Genomic DNA, 20253 nt, shown 5'->3' with positions numbered 1-20253 from the left:
GACTACTCAACTGTAATTTTTAAACAAACAGAGCAGCCAATTCCTCTCTGACTCAGCACAGAGCCTGAATATTCTCATCTCCCTTTGGGAAGGTCCCTTAATTACCATTTACTTCTAAAGCTGGATAAAGAACACAGAAGCACAGACATGGAAACAGAGACATTGGCTAGAGTGTCCCTGGTCTCCTGCCTGTTTACATCCAGATGCAGCTTCTCTGCTAGAGGCTGAGCGAACCTCACTGGGATTGCACAGACCTCCACCACCTCCCTAGGTAACCCATTCCAGTGCTTCACCACCCTCTTCATGAAATAGTGTTTCCTAATATCCAACCTAGTCCTCCCCCACTGCAACTTGAGACCATTGCTCCTTGTTCTGTCATCTGCCACCACTGAGACCAGCAGAGCTCCATCTTCTTTCGAACCCCCCTTCAGGTAGTTGAAGGCTGCTATCAAATCCCCCCTCACTCTTCTCTTCTGCAGCTAAATAGCCCCAGTTCCCTCAGTCTCTCCTCGTAAATCATGTGCCCCAGCCCCCTAGTCATTTTTGTTGCCCTCCGCTGAACTCTCTCCAATTTGTCCACATCCCTTCTGTGGTGGGGGGATACTCCAGGGGTGGCCTCACCAGTACTGAGTGGAGGGGAGTAATCACGTCCCTCGATCTGCTGTCAATGCTCCTATGAATGCAGCCCAATATGCCGTTAGCCTTCTTGGCAACAAGGGCACACTGCTGACTCATACCCAGCTTCTAGTCTACTGTAACCCCTAGGTCCTTTTCGGCAGAACTGCTGCTTAGCCAGTTGGTCTCAACCCTGTAGCGGTGCATGAGATTCTTCCTACCTAAACGCAGGACTCTGCACTTGTCCTTGTTGAACCTCATCAGATTTCTTTTGGCCCAATCCTCCAGTATGTCTAGGTCACTTTGGCCCAATCCCTACTCTCCAGTGTATCTACCTCTCCCCCCATCTTAGTGTCATGTGCAAACTAGCTGAGGGTGCAATCCATCCCATCATCCAGATCATTAATAAAAATGTTGTACAAAACTGGACCCAGGACTGACCCCAGGGCACTCCATGTGATACCGGCTGCCAACTAGACATCAAGCTGTTGATGACTACCCACTGAGCCCAACAATCTAACCAGCTTTCTGTCCACCAGATGAACAATAGAAGGACAAATTCTTAGTCTGTGGCCCATACTTTGGTCAGGCCCCACAGAGGCAAAACTCCTCTTGGAGTAATAACTGAAAAAAAGACCACAGGAGTCTGCTGTGTGTTCATGCACAGAGACTGTCACCTTCTGTTCTTGCATCTTAGGGCTCTAGCTCTGATCTGCTAACTGACTTTTATCTGCTGGAAAGCATGGAGGTGCCAGGGCTCCTCACTGGAAGAATTATAAGAATTTTTCATCATGTGCAAGACATATTTTCTCCTAGCTTCATTCAAGAAGTTGGCTGAACTCCTATGCCTGAAACATTCAAAGAAACAATTCATCCGGAAGCAGAAAGCCAGAATGGGAAATTTTAGTCCAAACAGTTACAGTTTGACAAGCATATAAGCAACTCAGAATCAGGTCTTCTAAGTGAAGGTGTCAGACAGACTTAACTAAGGGATGCTACCAGCACCACCGACAATGCTAATCCATTTCTGAATCCCATTCAGCTCAGCTCTTCGCTCCAGGATTGTCAGTGGCAAAGAGTTCTACAGGCCAGATATGGACTATATAAACACATTTCTTTGCTAACTGTTGTATATTCAGACTTTCAATAGAATTTAATGTTCCCTTGTTCGTGTGTTATGAGACACAGTAAATATAAATGCCTGATCTACTTCCTTTATTAATAGATTCATAGAGTTTATGGTCAGAAAGGACGATTACGTCATCCAGTCTGACCTCCTGCATAACTCAGGCAATTTAATTTCACCCCATTAACACTGTATTGAGTTTCATAACTTCTGCTTGACTAAGACCTGGTCCACAGTAGGATTTTACATCGTTAAATTGAAGATCCACAAGGTGAGAAGCTTAGCTAGTCTGGCCCCCTACAAAGAGGCAAGATTTGTTGCTTTTCATCCATCCAAGACAGATGGCTATCCAGCATCCTTTGGAAAACCTCTAGCATAAAATCTTCCACAATCTCCCAAAGCATCTGTTCCATTGTCCTCCTGTTCTTGTACTTAGGATTTTTTTCTTCAGATTTAAACTATCTCTGCTATGCTGTAGTTTGAATTCATTTCCTCTTGTCCTTTCCACCGTGGTGAGACAGTCTAACTTTTCTCCATCTTTTTATTGGAGCTTTTCATGCATTTGAAGACCGCTATCATGCCCCCCCCCCCACATCTTACCTTTTCCTGACTAAATATGCCCAGTTCCTTCATCCTTTGCTCCTGTGACTTCAGTGCTAATGGACTGGAAAGTATTTCATCAATTAATGTGATATGAATACCTCAGTCAAATGCAAACTTATCATCTTGGAATAGGGAATGCGAGCCTGACCCACAGACTATACCACTGTATTATGGAAAGCAGGGACCCTGAAAAGAATTTAGTGGTCACTGTGGACAACCAGCTCATTGTGAGCTCCTAGTGTGATGCTGTGGCCAAAAGGGCTCATGTGATCCTTGGATGCAAAAAGAGGGGAGTGGTGAGTTGGAGACGAGGAAAGATTTTACCTCTGCACCTGGCATTGGTGAAACCATTGGGCAGCCCGGGAGTCTACATTTCAAAAGGGATGTAGAAAAAATGGAGAGGGTGCTGGAAAGAGCCACCAGAATTATTGGAGGCTGGAGAAAATGCCGGACAGTGTGAGAGAGACTCAAAGAAATTCATGTATTTATCTTAAATAGTAATAATAGGCTCTTAAATCTGGAGGAGAAAGGCCAAATAAGTCCCAATGAGTGGAAGCTAAACACCAGACAAATTTCAGCTGGAAATCAGGAACAAATGTTTAGCACTCAGGATGATTAATCATTGGCAAACACTGCAAAGGGAATTGGTGGATTCTCCAATTCCACATGTCTTCACATCCAGACTGGACGCTTTTCTGGAAGATCTGCTTGAGGGCTTCTCAACACACAAAATGCCACAGCAGCGCTGCCATAGTGCTTCAGTGTAATAATACCTAGGTCAATGTATAGGAAGGATGTAGGGAAACTGGATCCAGCGGCAAGTGACAAAGATTTTCCAAGGGATGGAATGCAAACCATATGTGAAAGCTGAAGGAAGCAGGGGTGTTTAGTTTGGAAAAGTGGAGATTAAGAAGTGACATGGTAACGGTCTTCAAATACTTCCAAGAGTGCCATAAAAAGGGTGGTAGAAAGTTTTTCTCTCTTACCAGAAAGGGCAGGACAAGAGGCAATGAGTTCAAACTACAGCATAGCAGATTTAGATGAAATCTCAGGAAAAACTTCCTAACTGTAAGAAGAGGAGGACAATGGAACAGAAGACTCGGAAGGTTGTGAAAACTCCTTTGCTGGAAGTTGTCATAATGAGGCAGGACAGCCCTCTGACTGGGGAAGGTTTAGACCGAACACATCCTATTTCTTGGCAGTGGGTCAGACTAGCTCACCTTTTGGTCCCTTCTGACCCTGTGGCTCTAAGATTCTACAATGTAAAATCCAAATGTGGACCAGGCCTTAGTGACACATAAGTCAAGAGGCTTAATATAGGGGTAACTGGGTGAAATTTAATGGCCTGTATTATATAGGAGGTCAGACTGAATGATCTCAGGGTCCCTTCTCATTGTAAACTCTATGAATCTTTCAATGAAGAAAGCAGACCCAGGCATTCATGTTTTCTGTGAAATTCAATTCCCTTGAAAGTCTGAACATGTAACACTGATAAAAGGAAATTGTTTGCATAATCCACAATTGGCCTGTGGAACTCCTTGCCACAGACATTATTGGAGTGAAGGGCTTAGCTCAGGGGTAGACAACCTATGGCACTCGTGATTTTCACTGATTTTCAGTGGTACTCACACTGCCCGGGTTCTGGCCACCGGTCCCGGGGGATCTGCTGCTGGTCTGGGGTACTGGCCGCTGGTCTCCTGCTATCTGGGGTTCCATCCGCTGGCCCCATTTAGCCTGCTGCCAGCCCCGGGTCATAGAATCATAGAATATCAGGGTTGGAAGGGACCCCGAAGGTCATCTAGTCCAACCCCCTGCTCGAAGCAGGACGAATTCCCAGTTAAATCATCCCAGCCAGGGCTTTGTCAAGCCTGACCTTAAAAACCTCTAAGGAAGGAGATTCTACCACCTCCCTAGGTAACGCATTCCAGTGTTTCACCACCCTCTTAGTGAAAAAGTTTTTCCTAATATCCAATCTAAACCTCCCCCACTGCAACTTGAGACCATTACTCCTCGTTCTGTCATCTGCTACCATTGAGAACAGTCTAGAGCCATCCTCTTTGGAACCCCCTTTCAGGTAGTTGAAAGCAGCTATCAAATCCCCCCTCATTCTTCTCTTCTGCAGGCTAAACAATCCCAGCTCCCTCAGCCTCTCCTCATAAGTCATGTGTTCTAGACCCCTAATCATTTTTGTTGCCCTTCGCTGGACTCTCTCCAATTTATCCACATCCTTCTTGTAGTGTGGGGCCCAAAACTGGACACAGTACTCCAGATGAGGCCTCACCAATGTCGAATAGAGGGGAACGATCACGTCCCTCGATCTGCTCGCTATGCCCCTACTTATACATCCCAAAATGCCATTGGCCTTCTTGGCAACAAGGGCACACTGCTGACTCATATCCAGCTTCTCGTCCACTGTCACCCCTAGGTCCTTTTCTGCAGAACTGCTGCCTAGCCATTCGGTCCCTAGTCTGTAGCTGTGCATTGGGTTCTTCCATCCTAAGTACAGGACCCTGCACTTATCCTTATTGAACCTCATCAGATTTCTTTTGGCCCAATCCTCCAATTTGTCTAGGTCCTTCTGTATCCTATCCCTCCCCTCCAGCGTATCTACCACTCCTCCCAGTTGAGTATCATCCGCAAATTTGCTGAGAGTGCAATCCACACCATCCTCCAGATCATTTATGAAGATATTGAACAAAACCGGCCCCAGGACCGACCCTTGGGGCACTCCACTTGATACCGGCTGCCAACTAGACATGGAGCCATTGATCACTACCCGTTGAGCCCGACAATCTAGCCAGCTTTCTACCCACCTTGTAGTGCATTCATCCAGCCCATACTTCCTTAACTTGCTGACAAGAATACTGTGGGAGACCGTGTCAAAAGCTTTGCTAAAGTCAAGAAACAATACATCCACTGCTTTCCCTTCATCCACAGAACCAGTAATCTCATCATAAAAGGCGATTAGATTAGTCAGGCATGACCTTCCCTTAGTGAATGCATGCTGGCTGTTCCTGATCACTTTCCTCTCATGCAAGTGCATCAGGATTGATTCTTTGAGGAGCTGCTCCATGATTTTTCCAGGGACTGAGGTGAGGCTGACTGGCCTGTAGTTCCCAGGATCCTCCTTCTTCCCTTTTTTAAAGATTGGCACTACATTAGCCTTTTTCCAGTCATCCGGGACTTCCCCGGTTCACCACGAGTTTTCAAAGATAATGGCCAATGGCTCTGCAATCACAGCCGCCAATTCCTTCAGGGGGCTCTGCTGCCAGCCTCAGGTCCCAGCTGCTGGCCCGGGGCTCTGCAGCTGCCCCCAACTGTGGCCCACTGGCCCCAGCCTGGGGCAGTGTGGGGTGAAGACAGGGGCAAGAGGGGGCACAGCTCAGCACCCCCACCTTAAAAATCATTCCAGCACCACTGTACTGGGATATTTGTAAGTCCTGATTTGCTGCTTACATCACTATCATGCCACATTGAACAGCGCGCTGTGTTTGACACTGAGATTAGAATGTACATGCAGGAACTGGAATCCAAATTGTTTGACAGATTTCAAGATTTCAAGATCTCCAGCGATTTGGCCCAACGATTTCTTTTCTAATTAAACCTGAAAAGTTCAATGAAAGCAACTTGGATTTGTCTGTATTTCAGTGGATGGGTGTTGAAGATTTCGAAATGAAGCTCATTCAGTTAAAAAGCTCAGAATTGTGGGCATCAAAGTTTGGAGATCTGAGGAGTGCACTTGAAGCTACCGAGAGAGATCATGGGGCCTCTATTCTGACCTGCTGGATGTCCCCGCCAGTGAAATTTAACTGTTTGAAGAAAATTGCATTTGCAATGCTTTCAGCATTTGGATCCACATACCTATGTGAGCAGGTATTCTCACACATGAAATCTGTCCTCTGTCCCTCTCAGAGCCGGTTAACAACTGATCACTCAGAAACCTGTGTGCAGCTTAAAGTATCCAAATACATGCCAGACATTGGAAAACTCAGCAAGGAAAACAAGGGCAAGGATCACCCTAAACTGATAAGATCTGCATTTTAATTTAATTTTAAATGAAGCTTCTTAAACATTTTAAAAGCCATATTTACTTTACATACAACAATAGTTTAGTTATATAATATAGACTTATAGAGAGAGAGCTTCTAAAAATGTTAACATGCATTACTGGCATGTGAAACCTTAAATTAGAGTGAATAAATGAACACTCAGCACACCACTTCTGAAAGGTTGCTGACCCCTGGCTTAGCTGAATGGGATTCACAAATAGATTGGCCATTGTATGTGTCCCTGGTGGCACCACCTTTACTTAAAGCTGTCTGAGACCTTCAATAAGAAGACCTCATTTTCAGTTGGATGTAAATTTTCCAAACTTTAAGTGTTCGGAGTGAAATTTCCTACACTGGGTGTTTGCTTCTGTCTGAATTGTTTTTTGAAAGTTTGAGACATAACAGTTCAGCTGATTTCTCAACTGAAGTTAGGAGACAATATGTCTTGCCCATGTTATTCCAGTGAGGAGCACTTCCACCTCCATGCTTTCCAGCAGATAAAAGTCAGGTAACAGTCACCCCCACACATACCCCCACTTAACAGCCAGAGCCCTGAAATGCAAGAGCAGGAGGTGAAAGTCTCTGTGCATTAACACACAGCTGGCTCTTGAGGTCTTTATTCACTTCTTATTCCAAGGGGAGTTTTGCCTCAGTGGGGCCTGAGCAAACTATGGGCCAGGGCCCCAGAATGTGGCCTTTGTATTATACATCTACTAACACCTTTCTCCTGGAGGATCCCCTGTGCCACTGAAATGCAGCCACCTTGGGCTGGAAGCCATCAGCTGGGGCGGACAGGTGCACACAGAAAATACTGGTGCAAACTCATCCCCTGTGGCAAGGGCCCTGGGATGTTTAATGGCTGTGCAGGGCAGAAAGGACCTCAGACTTACCGTCTATCCCATCATGCCCACATTGCACTAAGTTTGTCGAGCAGGTGAGCTCCCCAGCAGGAGATGGTACCTGAGAATCCTGAGAAGGAAGTGGTTTCCCTGGGAATCCCCCTCAGGTAGCCGTGCCCCACACCTCTCTCACCCCAGTGTCTGCAGCAGCGTCCCACGCCGAGAGCCAACACAGGGCTGAGCACCGTTTATAATATAGCTCTGTGCAGTCTCAGTGGGGTTTCCTCAAAATCTAGGGGAGAAGCAGCATCTGGACGCAAACAGGTTTGAGACCAGCTTGTCTCTGCTTCTGTGCTATTTATGCAGCTTTAGCAGTAAACAGTAATTAAGGGACCTTCCCAAAGGGAGATGAGAACTCTTGGGCTCTCCCCTGAGTCAGACAGGAATTGGCTTCTCTGTGTATTTGTGTATATGTAAAAAAAATATAGTTGATTAGGAAGAAAAACTAGGGATTAGTCCTTTGTCTCCATAGGGTCTGGTACCCTCTAAATGCCCAGGATGGAGGGGTAGAGAGTAGAGAGTAGACAGACAGGTCTGGAGACAGATGCCTGAGGGGAGACACAAACACTTTCTGCAGGCACACGGAGCTATTGCTAAGAGATCAGAGATCAGTAATTCTCCACAGTAAGTATCATTGAAGGATCTCAGAAAGACTCAGGAATCTCAGTATGAACATATCCCCATTATACAGATAGGTAAACTGAGGCAGAGAGCGATGTGATCTGGCCAAGGTCACACGGAGGTTGAATGGCAGGATGACAGACAGAATCCAGCAGTCGTGACTCCCCTGCCCTAACCACGGTCTCTCTCTCACGCCAAGAGGGAAATGGACTCCCGCTCTGGCATGGACTGTTTGTTGGGTGGGATACAGAGGAAAGGCTGGAAGAAGGAGCCTGAACCTTCGTCATTCTGTCAAGGTGAATGTGAGGTTTTCAGAACTAGCTGTGGCCTGTGGGTTCCCCACTCCTGTGAGGTGTGAACTCCTGGAATCCTCTTCCGCTCCCACTCAGAAACCTGCCAACGCATCACAGTCCCTGGTGTTGCCGGCACCCAGTGCCGAGAGGCTGAACAACAGCTTGAGTGGTTCGTTACCCGGTGTGCTACACCCAATAATCACAACGGGGTGGAGAAGCAGAAAAGTTTATTTGCAGCTGCAAAAAGGTACAGGGAGAATAAAATCTCAAATCCTGCACAACAGAGCAGGAAGTTACACAGGTTTTTATAAAAAGAAAAGGAGTACTTGTGGCACCTTAGAGACTAACGAATTTATTTGAGCATGAGCTTTCCTGAGCTACAGCTCACTTCATCAGATGTTTACCGTGGAAACTGCAGCAGACTTTATATACACACAGAGAATATGAAACAATACCTCCTCCCACCCCACTGTCCTGCTGGTAATAGCTTATCTAAAGTGATCAACAGGTGGGCCATTTCCAGCACAAATCCAGGTTTTCTCACCCTCCACCCCCCACACAAATTCACTCTCCTGCTGGTGCTAGCCCATCCAAAGTGACAACTCTTTGCATAATCAAGTCGGGCTATTTCCTGCATAGATCAAGGTTTTCTCACATCCCCCCCACCCCCATACACACACAAACTCACTCTCCTGCTGGTAATAGCTCATCTAAACTGACCACTCTCCAAGTTTAAATCCAAGTTAAACCAGAACATCTGGGGGGGGGGGGGGGTAGGAAAAAACAAGAAGAAACAGGCTACCTTGCATAATGACTTAGCCACTCCCAGTCTCTATTTAAGCCTAAATTAATAGTATCCAATTTGCAAATGAATTCCAATTCAGCAGTTTCTCGCTGGAGTCTGGATTTGAAGTTTTTATACATCCTTTTTCTCAGCATACTTATCCAATAGCAAGCTGCCCCAAGTATCCATATAGCCAGCCAATCCAGTTCCCAGCTAGTTCCCTGATTCTCTGTATCATTTGTTAAACTATACATAAAGCTGCTTTATTTAGCATTGTTCTTCCATATCTCCCCTGTTTGGCCTTGCTTAGTTTCAGGCAGTCTGACTCTGCAACATACTGTTGCAGATTCTCAGCATAACTGCTGTGTGTGCCTCCAGGCGGGGGGGGGGCAAGGACACTTGGACCTAGTACGCAGAGCTGCGGCGAGTGCCTCCAGGCAGGAGGGGGGGGGGGCCAAGGACACCTGGGCCTAGTGCGAGGGGGCTTCATCGACACTCGTGGTCTTCCATCCCCTCGAGTTACCTAGTGGCCATGCCCCAGTGTCCCCAACACTGGGGTCGCTCTGGGGGAAGAGACTTAATGAAAGCAACAGCAACAGAATGTCCCTGTGGGTGGCGTGTCCCTCCCCCACAAAACTGCCCTGGAACAAAGGGGGCCCCGTAGACAGGATAAAGACTGGATTAGTGTTTGGACTGGATTTGTTCTCTCCCTCTTGGTTCATTTCCTCCTAGTGTCGCACAGGTGGAATTGAAATCTAATGTTCCAGGCTGAGTCAGACTTTCCAGGACAGCCCCGGTGGAGGGCGCTTGGATTCCCACAGCTGAGCTCTCGGCCTGCTCCTCTGGCTCATTGGGGGTATTTCTCTGGTGTGGAGCACCTGGATTTTAAAGCAGCGTTATGAGACTGAACAAATTCTCCTGTCTGAGCTGAACAGGGGGCATTTCCTCCTGTATTCAAATTACTCACACTCTGCAGCTGGCCAGCACGGTTTGATCTTCCTCTGTCGCTAACGGCAATGAAGGGTGGTGGGAACTAGGTCCTTACTTGTGTGGATTATTGCATTTATTGTTATGATCATTATTTGTATTGTGGAAGCCTCATGTGTATCATTTTTGTATTTGAAGAGATGAATATTGGCTATGTATTTGTATCTTAAGGTGTTTGATTCTGAGTAACATCAGTGAAGCATTTGGTCAGCTTTTTGAGAAAGGACTAGGCTGAGTAAGTGCCCAATCAAGAAACACTTAATTGACAATGGGCCTTGGGAGACTCCAATCTGCATCTGAGGAGAGTTCCTGGGAATGTTCAAGGTAGCATGTGAGCAATGGCTGCTCTGCCTGCAAACTGAGTTAGGCATGGAAATGTGAGTTGCCCTTGTGACTCCAAACTCCATCTTGCTGCTGTATTTCTCCCCAGTAGGAACACAGGGATGCCCTTGCACATGGCAGAGGATATAAAAGGCCCTGGAAACCCCTCCATCTGGTCTTCAAGCCTGCTTCTAACCTCTGGAGGGACTTTGCTACAAACTGAAGCTCTGAACAAAGGACGGAACAACCCATCCAAGCTGGGATGTTTGTACTCCAGAGACTTGATTGGTTTAAATCAGCAGTAATCCCATCAAGCCTGAAACAAGCCTGAAGTGAGATGCAATTATTTGCATTTGTTTCCATTTAACCTATTTTAACTCATCTATATTTCTTTCTTTTTTATGAATAAACCTTTAGATATTAGATTCTAAAGGATTGGCAACAGCGTGATTTGTGGATGAAATCTGAGTTATATATTGACCTGGAGCAGAGGCTTGGTCCTTTGGGATTGGGATAACCTTTTTTTCATTTACTGGGGTATTGGTTTTCATAACCATTCATCCCCATAAGGAGTGGTGCTGGTGGTGATACTGGGAAAGTGGAGTGTCTGAGGGAATTGTGTGTTTGACTTCTGGTTACCCCATAGTGAAGGACCCCCAGCCTTGGGATGTGACTGCCCTGCTCTAAGCAATTTGTCCTGAATCGATACTCTCAGTAGTGTCCCAACAGAGGCCACGTTGTCACACCCTGTCCCAAGGAGCTTACTGAAGACACAGCTACTGGAAAGGGGGCAGGTGGGAAGATGGGGGAGTAACAGCACTAAGAATGGATGGTTATGTGGGCTGCTGGGTGGGTGTGAGACAGCAGAAATTCACAGCCCTGCCCTGGCTGTTAGAAGTGTGTTCTGGGCCTTTAAAAGCAGAGCACATGTTTGGGATGTCAGGGTTCCATCCACACTCTGAACTCGGGGGTACAGATGTGGGGACCCGCATAAAAGACCCCCTAAGCTTATATTCCACCAGCTTAGGTTAAAAACTTCCCCAAGGCACAAATCCCTTCCCTTGTCCTTGGATGGTATTGCTTCCACCACCAAGTGATTTAGACAAACATTCAGGAAAAGGACCACTTGGAGTTCCTATTTCCTCAAAATCTCCCCCCAAGTCCCTTCACCCTCTTTCCTGGGGAGGCTTGAGAATAACATACCAACCAATTCCCTTTAATAAAAGTACAGACCAGACCCTTTTTCAGTAGGTGCTGGGTTACCTGCTTGGTCTCTCTCTTTGTCCCAAGAGGGAACAAAACAAAGAGCACAAAACAAAACCTCTTCCCTCTCCCCAGATTTCAAAGTATCTTATTTCCCCATTTGTCCTTCTGGTTAGTTGAACTGATTAACCACTTACGGGTAAAGGAGGGATTTTATGCTACTCTTAGCTGTATGTCATTACAGGGGGCGAGCGAGAACCAGCCACTGAGTGATGGCTGCACCAGATACACAGCTGGGAGCACGTAGCTCTCCGTTAGCTTTTGTTACATTGCTTTAGTTCTAATCACACCTCCCTTCTTCAAGTGCAGACTAAGCCTCCATCGTATAAATTCGCAAGAGAACCCCTGGTACCAGGGAGGAGACCAGAGAAGAGGCCAAAGATAGCAGGGCTGTGGTGAAGGAAGGAAGGAGCCATCCTGGAGATGGAACAAGTGAAAGCCCCCAAGGAGTCAAAAGTCTTCAAGCTTTGCCTATTCTAGAACGTTTGCCTGTAAAAGTTGGTCAGGGGTGTGAAAAAACCACTCCCTTGACCAACAAAAGTTCCATGGACAAAAGTGCCAGTGTGGACAGCGTCATGTCAGCGGGAGACAGAACTCCTGCTGCTCCTTGGGGGTGGTTTAATTATCCCAACGGGAAAACACTTGCTCGGATGTGGGCTGAAACTGCATCCTAAAGAGGCTGTACCGTGGCGGCCAACCCTTCAAAATGCTTTGCTCTGCCCACCAGCGTTGCCTGTCTTGCTTGTTGGCAGCTTCAGGCAGCTGTTCCATCCTGGTGAAAGTGGTGTGGTCGTGCAGAAAGGAGAGCCAGAGCTCGGCGTATGCTCACCTGCATACGGCTGGCGTTTGAGTCCATGCTGTGTGACCAGTTCCCACCATGGGTGCATGGAGATTTGGAAAGGCCCCAGAGAGGGAACTGCTCCTTCTGGGACTCCACCAGGGGTGGGTCTAATGCTGGAAGTGCAGTTTCCCATCACCACTAATTGGTTGTGTCCCTCCAAGGATTCAGACCATTTTAGTGCATCCCTCTAGACTCCTGCTGCCTCCTAGTTGAGACAGCAGTATCTCATTGTCAACAGTGTCAAATAATGTAAAGAAGTCCAGGAGAATGAACATGGATATCTGACCTCTATCCATTGACAGGAAGAGATTGTCCATCAGTGCCTCTAAAACAGGCGAAGTGGATAGCAGTTGCTAGAAAGGAGAAATTATAAAATATTGAAAATGGATAAGGGAAGCAAAAGACACCAGAGACAAATCCATGGCTGGCAGGGCTTAGGAAATAAGGAGAATATATTTAAGTATATTAGAAACAAAGGAAATCCACCGAGTGGCATAGATTTTTACTAGATGGGGATGGTAACACTGTTCATAATGATGCAGAAAGGGCAAAAATGTTCAATAAACCTTTCTGTGCTGTATTTGGAAAGAAGCAGGATGATGCACTCAGATCACATGAACTACTTTTCAGTCCACTGGTAAGTATGGAGGATGGTAAATAGCACCTACTAGGGATCAATATTTTTAAATCAGCATTCCCTGATATAACGCATCCAAGGAGTCCTAAAAGTGTTGTCTGAGGAGATCTCTGCACCGGTGAAATTCATTTCTAATAAATATTGGAACACCAGGGATATCCCAGAAGACTGATAGACTTCTAATGTGATAACAGTATTCAAAAAGGGATGACTTAGATATCAAAAGCTGGTTAGCTTGACATCACTGGGCTAGGGGACGTTATGGGGGTGCACAAACACAGATGCACACGCACAGACACACACACGGACCCATGTGTACACACACACAGCCACGTGCACACACAGACATGGACCCATCTGCACACACAGACATGGATCCACATTCAAGAACGCCTGTGCACACATGTATGTGGACACGTGCACAGACACAGATGGACCCACATAAGCACACCCGCACATGCCCGCACACAGACACACACATGCAGGTTCACACTCAGATGCGAGTGTGATGCACACGCACACACACATGCACACGGGCCCATGTGCACAAACACACACACGGATGCTCACGCGCACACACATTCCCAATCTGCAAGGCCCCATCCAGGAGGCAGGGCCTGAGAACCCCTCAGCGATCAGGCCTGCTGGAGAGATGTGGAGGAGGCAGCTCGCTGGAGCATCCCACCAGAATCGAGGCCTGAGCGAAGACTCTGAGCAGCTCGATAGCTGGGCAGCAGCGTCAACCCCCAGGTTGCCTTGTGCAGGCTCCTGGCGGAACCTGAGGCTCCTGCAGGGTCAGGCAGCGGATGAGCCGGGGCTGAGAAAGGCAGCGGCGCCTAAGTTCGGTATTTACCCGAGTGCCTTTGTGGATCTAGCCCTGGCCACCTTTCTGGAAGATGCTTTAGTCAAACAGAAGTTAAGGTTGTTCAATGCCAGGGGGACTCGCTGGCGACGCTTGGAGGAAACAGCCAAGATCCCGGACGTCCACCTCTCACTTTTAAAAAACTCTTTTGTCCTGTCTTTGTACAAGCTGGGTCCCTGTGACAAAAGAGGTTTTCATTGGCTCTTCCTGTCTTCCAGTGGCTCTAGTGTCCCAGCTGCCTCCCTGCTCGAACCCAGACAATGCCCCTTCCTTAGGTGGCACCATCGTGGGAGGAGAACAGCGTGTGATGCTGTATGATTGAATATGGCCATTTTTATTATTGCTGTGACCATGATCATAGAATTGCAACAAATCTTGTACCAAGTGTGTCCTGTCAGGTGTCAGAGGGGAAGTTATGATTTGCTAGGTTTGATTCTCCTGTTCGTGTGCATGTCTCGCCTTTGTGTCTGAAGTTATGGTTATTGGTGATGTTCTGGTACCAGAGGAGCAATGCCAGTTCATAGCCAGAACAATGGTGCTGGGGGGGTCATGACTCCCAGTTCTTATTCTCAGCTCTGCCACCGACTTATTGTGTGGCCTTGGGCAAATCACTTTACCTCTTTGGGGCTCAGTCCATCCATGACATGGGGATAATGCTGCCTAGCAGCCTAGCTAAAGAACTTTTAGATGTAGTGATCATAAACATCATGCAGAGTGTACGTTAGACTCAGCTTCCCTGTCCACCTTCAGCCCCTGGGCAATGGGTGCCCTGTCGTTCCAGATAAGGTGCCGTGTATGTGTGTGAATAGCCGGCTAATGGCAGGTGTGCTGTTCATCTCCCTTCCTGTCAGCGACCGAACTCACCCCAGCCTCCGCCCAGCATCCCGCCTTCCCAGCTGACGCAGGGGCTTATCCTTCTGCCTCTCTCTGCTGTTGTCCTCGTAGCTTCAAAGCAGATCTTTCCTTGCCCTGCCCCTGAGGCCTGGCTAAGGGCAAAGAGCTGCCAGCAGATCCCCATTGCTGGGACCCTGCCAGCTACGGGCCCCCAGGAGGGAAAAAAGGGAACTGAAATCAAAACAAGTAATCCACAGAATGGTCTCTTGCCTCGGAAATTTGTAGCTAAGTAATAGGGGCAAGGTCCTGGTGGAGTAGGGAGAGAATAGGGGGAGAAGGAGGTTGTGCTATGTGGGAAGAGGACGGGCAAGGGGCAGGGTGTCAGGGGTCTAGTTACCTGCAATAAGGGAGGTGGAAGCCCTAAGAGTTAATGTGTTCTACACAAACACATTCCCTAGTTTGTCACCCTGAAACTTCACAGTAAGGCCAGGAAAGGCTTTAATGTCTCTTTGAGTATCCAGTCAGTGATTCAGGGAAGAGGGCCCACCACCTTGTCACCAGCCAGCTCTGCATGGAGCTCGGTCTGAGAGTCAGAGCACCAAGAGAAAACTTTAGGTCCATTTATGAGTAAAGAGCCGGATCAGCCTGTCCCGGATCTGTTTGGTCCTCACCCCATAGATAATGGGGTTTAGCATGGGGGGCACCAGAAGGTAAATGCTGGCAGTGAGAACATGGAAATGCAGGGCCATATTCTTTCCAAAGCAGTACGTGAGGGCAGAGAAGAGACATGGGATGTAGAAGGCTAAGATGGCACAGAGATGGGAGCCGCAGGTCCCAGAAGTCTTGAGACGGGCATCCTTTGTGGGGAGACGAACGATGGCCTTGAGGATCTGGGTATAGGACAGAGCAATAAAAATCATATCCAGACCAAATACACAGAATACCACAGAGAGGCTGTAGTAATTACTGACATGGATTTCAGTGCAGGCCAGTTTAACCACGGCCATGTGCTCGCAGTATGAGTGGGGTATGATGTTGGTTCTGCAATATGGCCACGGCCTGGCCACTAGAATAAAGGGGACCACGAGCATGCCGCCACGCAGTGCCACGCCCAGCCCGATCTTGGCCACCAGGGGGTTTGACAGGATGGTGGAATGTCTCAGTGGTTCACAGATGGCCACATAACGATCAAAAGCCATGGCCACAAAGATCCCAGACTCCGTTACTACGAAGCAGTGAATGAAGTACATCTGGGTGAGGCAGGCATGGAAATCGATCTCTCTGGAATTGAACCAGAAGATCCTCAATATTTTGGGCACGGTGGACGTGGACAGGACCAGGTCGGTGACAGCCAGCATGCAGAGGAAATAGTACATGGGCTCATGGAGGCTCTGCTCCATCTTCACAATGAAGAGAATGCTGAAGTTCCCCAAGATGGCTATGACGTACATGGTGCAGAAGGGGATGGAGATCCAGACATGGGCCGCCTCCAGGCCAGGAATGCCCAGCAGGATGAAGGTGGAGGGGTTGGTGAAGTCGGTTGTGTTGGAATCTGACATGGAGTAGGGGAGAAATTGTCCAACTCTGAGGCAGAATGGTGTCTCCTGGATGTACCATATGTTTCCCTCACTTAATTTATGCCTCCAGAATCCAGGATGATAGTCACAGTAGAAATGCCTGGAGGGAGAGACAATGTTAGCCCTGGGAGCTGTTTTCATGATGAAGCAGATTTTTCGCTCTTCGCACACAGTAAAATGACATTGCCATTTATTCAGAGAAATTAATTATGAACCACTGACCCTGCTAATGCTGGTTCCCTGTTTTATGGTGCTCCATGTGTCAATAATTCCTACACATCGTCGTGTGGGAAACTTTAATAGGCACCAAACAGGAAACATAAGTGTGGATACTTGTTATCCCTCATTGTTGCTTAATTCAGTGAATGGCAGACTAGAGAACCCATGCTGTACTTAGTTTGCCTTTCACCCACTCACGCAAAATCTGAGAGTGGAAGGAACCAAAGCTTTGCTAAGAGTTGTGTCCGGGGAAACGTTTGAGCTAGGACACATCTCAGGGAAAAGAGACCTGAGCTCTGTGGAAACACCTCCTCATTTGCAGTCGTAGCCAAAACAAGATGATGTTCACATGCTTATGGAATAGGGTGGGGAAAACCCTGCTGTAGGACATGCACTGAGTGTTGGTCACTCAGTCTCTATAAAGGACACAGTAGATAGAATGGGGGTTTCCAAGGGAGTCTATGAGAACGGGGGAAGCTGCCATAGGTAGACAGAATGAACATTCTGGGACTATCTCGTTTAGAGAAGAGACAAAGAAGGGGGCATGTGATAGAGGAGAGAAAAAAATAAAGAATGGAACTGATTCCATTAAAATGGACTAACAGAGAACATTTCGCTACCATTAACATCTATAGAAACAGGTTTCAGAATAACAGCCGTGTTAGTCTGTATTCGCAAAAGAAAGGGAGTACTTGTGGCACCTTAGAGACTAACAAATTTATTTGAGCATAAGCTTTTGTGAGCTACAGCTCACTTCATCGAATGCATTCAGTGGAAAATACAGTGGAGAGATTTATATACATAGAGAACATGAAACAATGGGTGTTACCAGGCACACTGTAACAAGAGTGATCAGGTATGGTGAGCTATTACCAGCAGGAGAGCGGGGCGGGGGGGACCTTTTGTAGTGATAATCAAGGTGGGCCATTTCCAGCATTTGACAAGAACATCTGAGGAACGGTGGGGGGGGGGGGGGGGAGTGGGGATAGTTTTACTTTGTGTAATGACCTATCCACTCCCAGTCCTCTATTCAAGCCTAAATTAATTGTATCCAGTTTGCAAATTAATTCCAATTCAGCAGTCTCTCCTTGGAGTATAGAAACAGTGCTTCAAAAGGGCTTCTTCTCCAAAGCTGAGGCAAATTATCAGCAAAACTAATTGTGAGGAAAATATTAGACAGAAAACCGGGAATGAAAATTGGGAGTTCTTTAAGAAGAGTTTATTAGATTTTTAAAATGTCACAATTCCACAATCAAGAAAGTGGACAACTTTGGCTCAAAACCTGGTTCAGTTACAAATTTATTTATTTATTAAAGGTGAAAAAAAACCAAATTATTAGAAATGGGGGGGAAGGAAAATATATAGAAAGCAATACATATTAGAAGCTATGAAAATTGATAAGGGACCTTAAGGAAATCAGGGAAAAATCCGTTCTTGGAATGGCTAAGGATCACAAAAAGGAGGTTTTTAAGCATACTAAGAACAAATGAAATCCTAGAAAAGGCATAGGGCAATTATGTGTTCAAGAAATAGTTTTGTTCTGCATTCAGAAAGAAGCGGTATGAGGTACTCATATCACTAGATGATGAAATACTTTCCAGTCCATTAGCTGTTGAGGAGGATATAAAACAGCATCTACTGAAGAACCTTAGAATTATGAACGATCGATCAACCACACAGAGATTTGGAATGAGAAGAAAGCAATCAGGCAGTAGCAAGCCAGAACAAAAAGAAGGGAAATTCAGGACAGTAAACTATTACAAAATAAAGGGAAAAAAGATATGACAAGGTTATGATACAAGGGAGAAGATGGTACAGGATTAGTTAAAAATAATTTAGGAATAGAATTAATGCCAGTCAAGAAAATGGTTTATGGAAAACAGGTCTTGTTAAATGACATCAATTTTAAATTTTATAGAGCACGTGTTAAATAGACTAAAAACTGGCTAACTGACAGATCTAAGAAAGCAGTTGTCAATGGGCCATTCTCAGTAAGTAGGGCTGTTTCTAGTGAGGTTTGGTAGATATCCGTTCTACGTCCAATGCTATTCAATATTTTCATCAATGATCTGGAAGTAAATGGAAAATAACTGCAGATAAAATTTGTAGACGATCTGAAGATTGCAACAGTGGTCAAAAAGAGACGGCCAGGGCAGGAATAATGATTGATCTGTAATGTTTGGTGAGCTGGTAAATGCAAACAAAATGTTTTAATGCATTCAAACAGCCTAGGACACTCTTTTATCGAATGCTGGGGTCACTGTGCACAACCAACTCATCGTGAACTCTCAGTGCGATGCTGTGGCCAACAGGGCTGATGCGATCCTTGGATGCATAAACAGGGGCATGGTGAGTTGGAGCAGGGGAAGAGTTTTACCTCTGCACATGGCATTGGTGAAACAAACTGCATCCAGTCCTGGGGTCCACATTTCAAAAAAATAGCAGATGGTGCAGAAAAGATCCACCAAAATGACCGGAGGCTGGAGAAAATGACTGACACAGAGAGAAACTTAAAGAGCTTTATCTATTTATCTTATCAAAAGGATGATCAAGTGGAAACTTTCATGGGGAGAAAATCGTGGGTACTAAAGTGTTCTTTATCTAGCAGAGAAAGGCAGAGCAAGACCCAATGGCTGGAAGCTGAAGCCAGTCACATTCCAGATAGAAATAAAGGCCAAATGTTTAGCACTGAGGATGAATTACTGTTGGTACAAACTATGAAGGGAAGTGGAGGATTCTCCAGCTCCTCATGTCTGGAGATCCAGACTGGATGCTTCTCCGAAAGATCCACTTTAGGGCGTGTCTACACTTAAAATGTGTCACAGCTGCACTGCCTTACCATTACAGTGTAGATACTACTTACACCGATGGCGGGGGTTCTCCCCTCGACGTAGCTAATCCACCTCTCTGATAGGTGGTAGCTAGGTTGATGGAAGAATTCTTCCTTCAACCTCATGCTGTCTACACCGGGGATAGGTTGATAGAGGAGTACTGTGTCCAGTTTTGGTCACCAATGTATAGGAAGGTTGCATTAGCAGAAGCATAGCATGAAAGACTCTATAGCTGATACTACCAGTCTATTGAGCACTGGTTAGGCCTCAGTTGCAGTACTGTGTCCAGTTTTGGTCATTACTGTATAGAAAGGATGTAGAGAAACTGGAAAGGATCCAGAGGTGAGAGAAAAAGATGGTCCAAGAATGGAATGCAAGCCTTGTATGGAAGCTGAGGGTAATGGAAATGTTGGAAAAGAGGAGATGAAGGGGAGACAGGACAGCAATTTTCAGATATTTGAAAGGCTGCCCTAAAGATATGGAGAATATAGAATATAAGAATATAAGAACAGCCACACTGTGTCAGACAAAAGGCCCCTCTAGCCCAGTATCCTGACAGTGGCCAATACCAGGTGCCCCAGAGGAAGTGAACAGAACAGGTAATCATCAAGTGATCCATCCCCTGTCACTCAGTCCCAGCTTCTGGCAAACAGAGGCTAGGGATACCATCCCTGCCCATCCTGCCTAATAGCCATTGATGGACCTGTCCTCCATGACCTTACTGAGGTTTTTTTTGAACCCTGTTATGGTCTTGGCCTTCACAACATCTTCTGGCAAGGAGTTCCACAGGTTGACTGTGCGTTGTGTGAAGAAATACTTCCTTTTATTTCTTTTAAATCTGCTACTTATTAATTTCATTTGGTTACCCCTAGTTCTTGTGTTATGACACAT

The 20253-nt window shown here is 46.4% G+C and overlaps 1 protein-coding gene across 1 annotated transcript; it reads right to left on the bottom strand.

Moving 5' to 3' along the window:
- Positions 1 to 15346: 15346 nt before the first annotated feature.
- On the bottom strand, positions 15347 to 16294 carry LOC125641396 (olfactory receptor 52M1-like). The gene has a single exon (XM_048861316.2). It carries the CDS (start codon positions 16292 to 16294, stop codon positions 15347 to 15349), a length of 948 nt encoding a protein of 315 aa, XP_048717273.2.
- Positions 16295 to 20253: the final 3959 nt, after the last annotated feature.

Source organism: Caretta caretta, chromosome 1 (genome assembly GCF_965140235.1).
Source record: "Caretta caretta isolate rCarCar2 chromosome 1, rCarCar1.hap1, whole genome shotgun sequence".
Taxonomy (NCBI): Eukaryota; Metazoa; Chordata; order Testudines; family Cheloniidae; genus Caretta; species Caretta caretta.
This window is presented reverse-complemented; position numbering and strand designations above follow the sequence as displayed.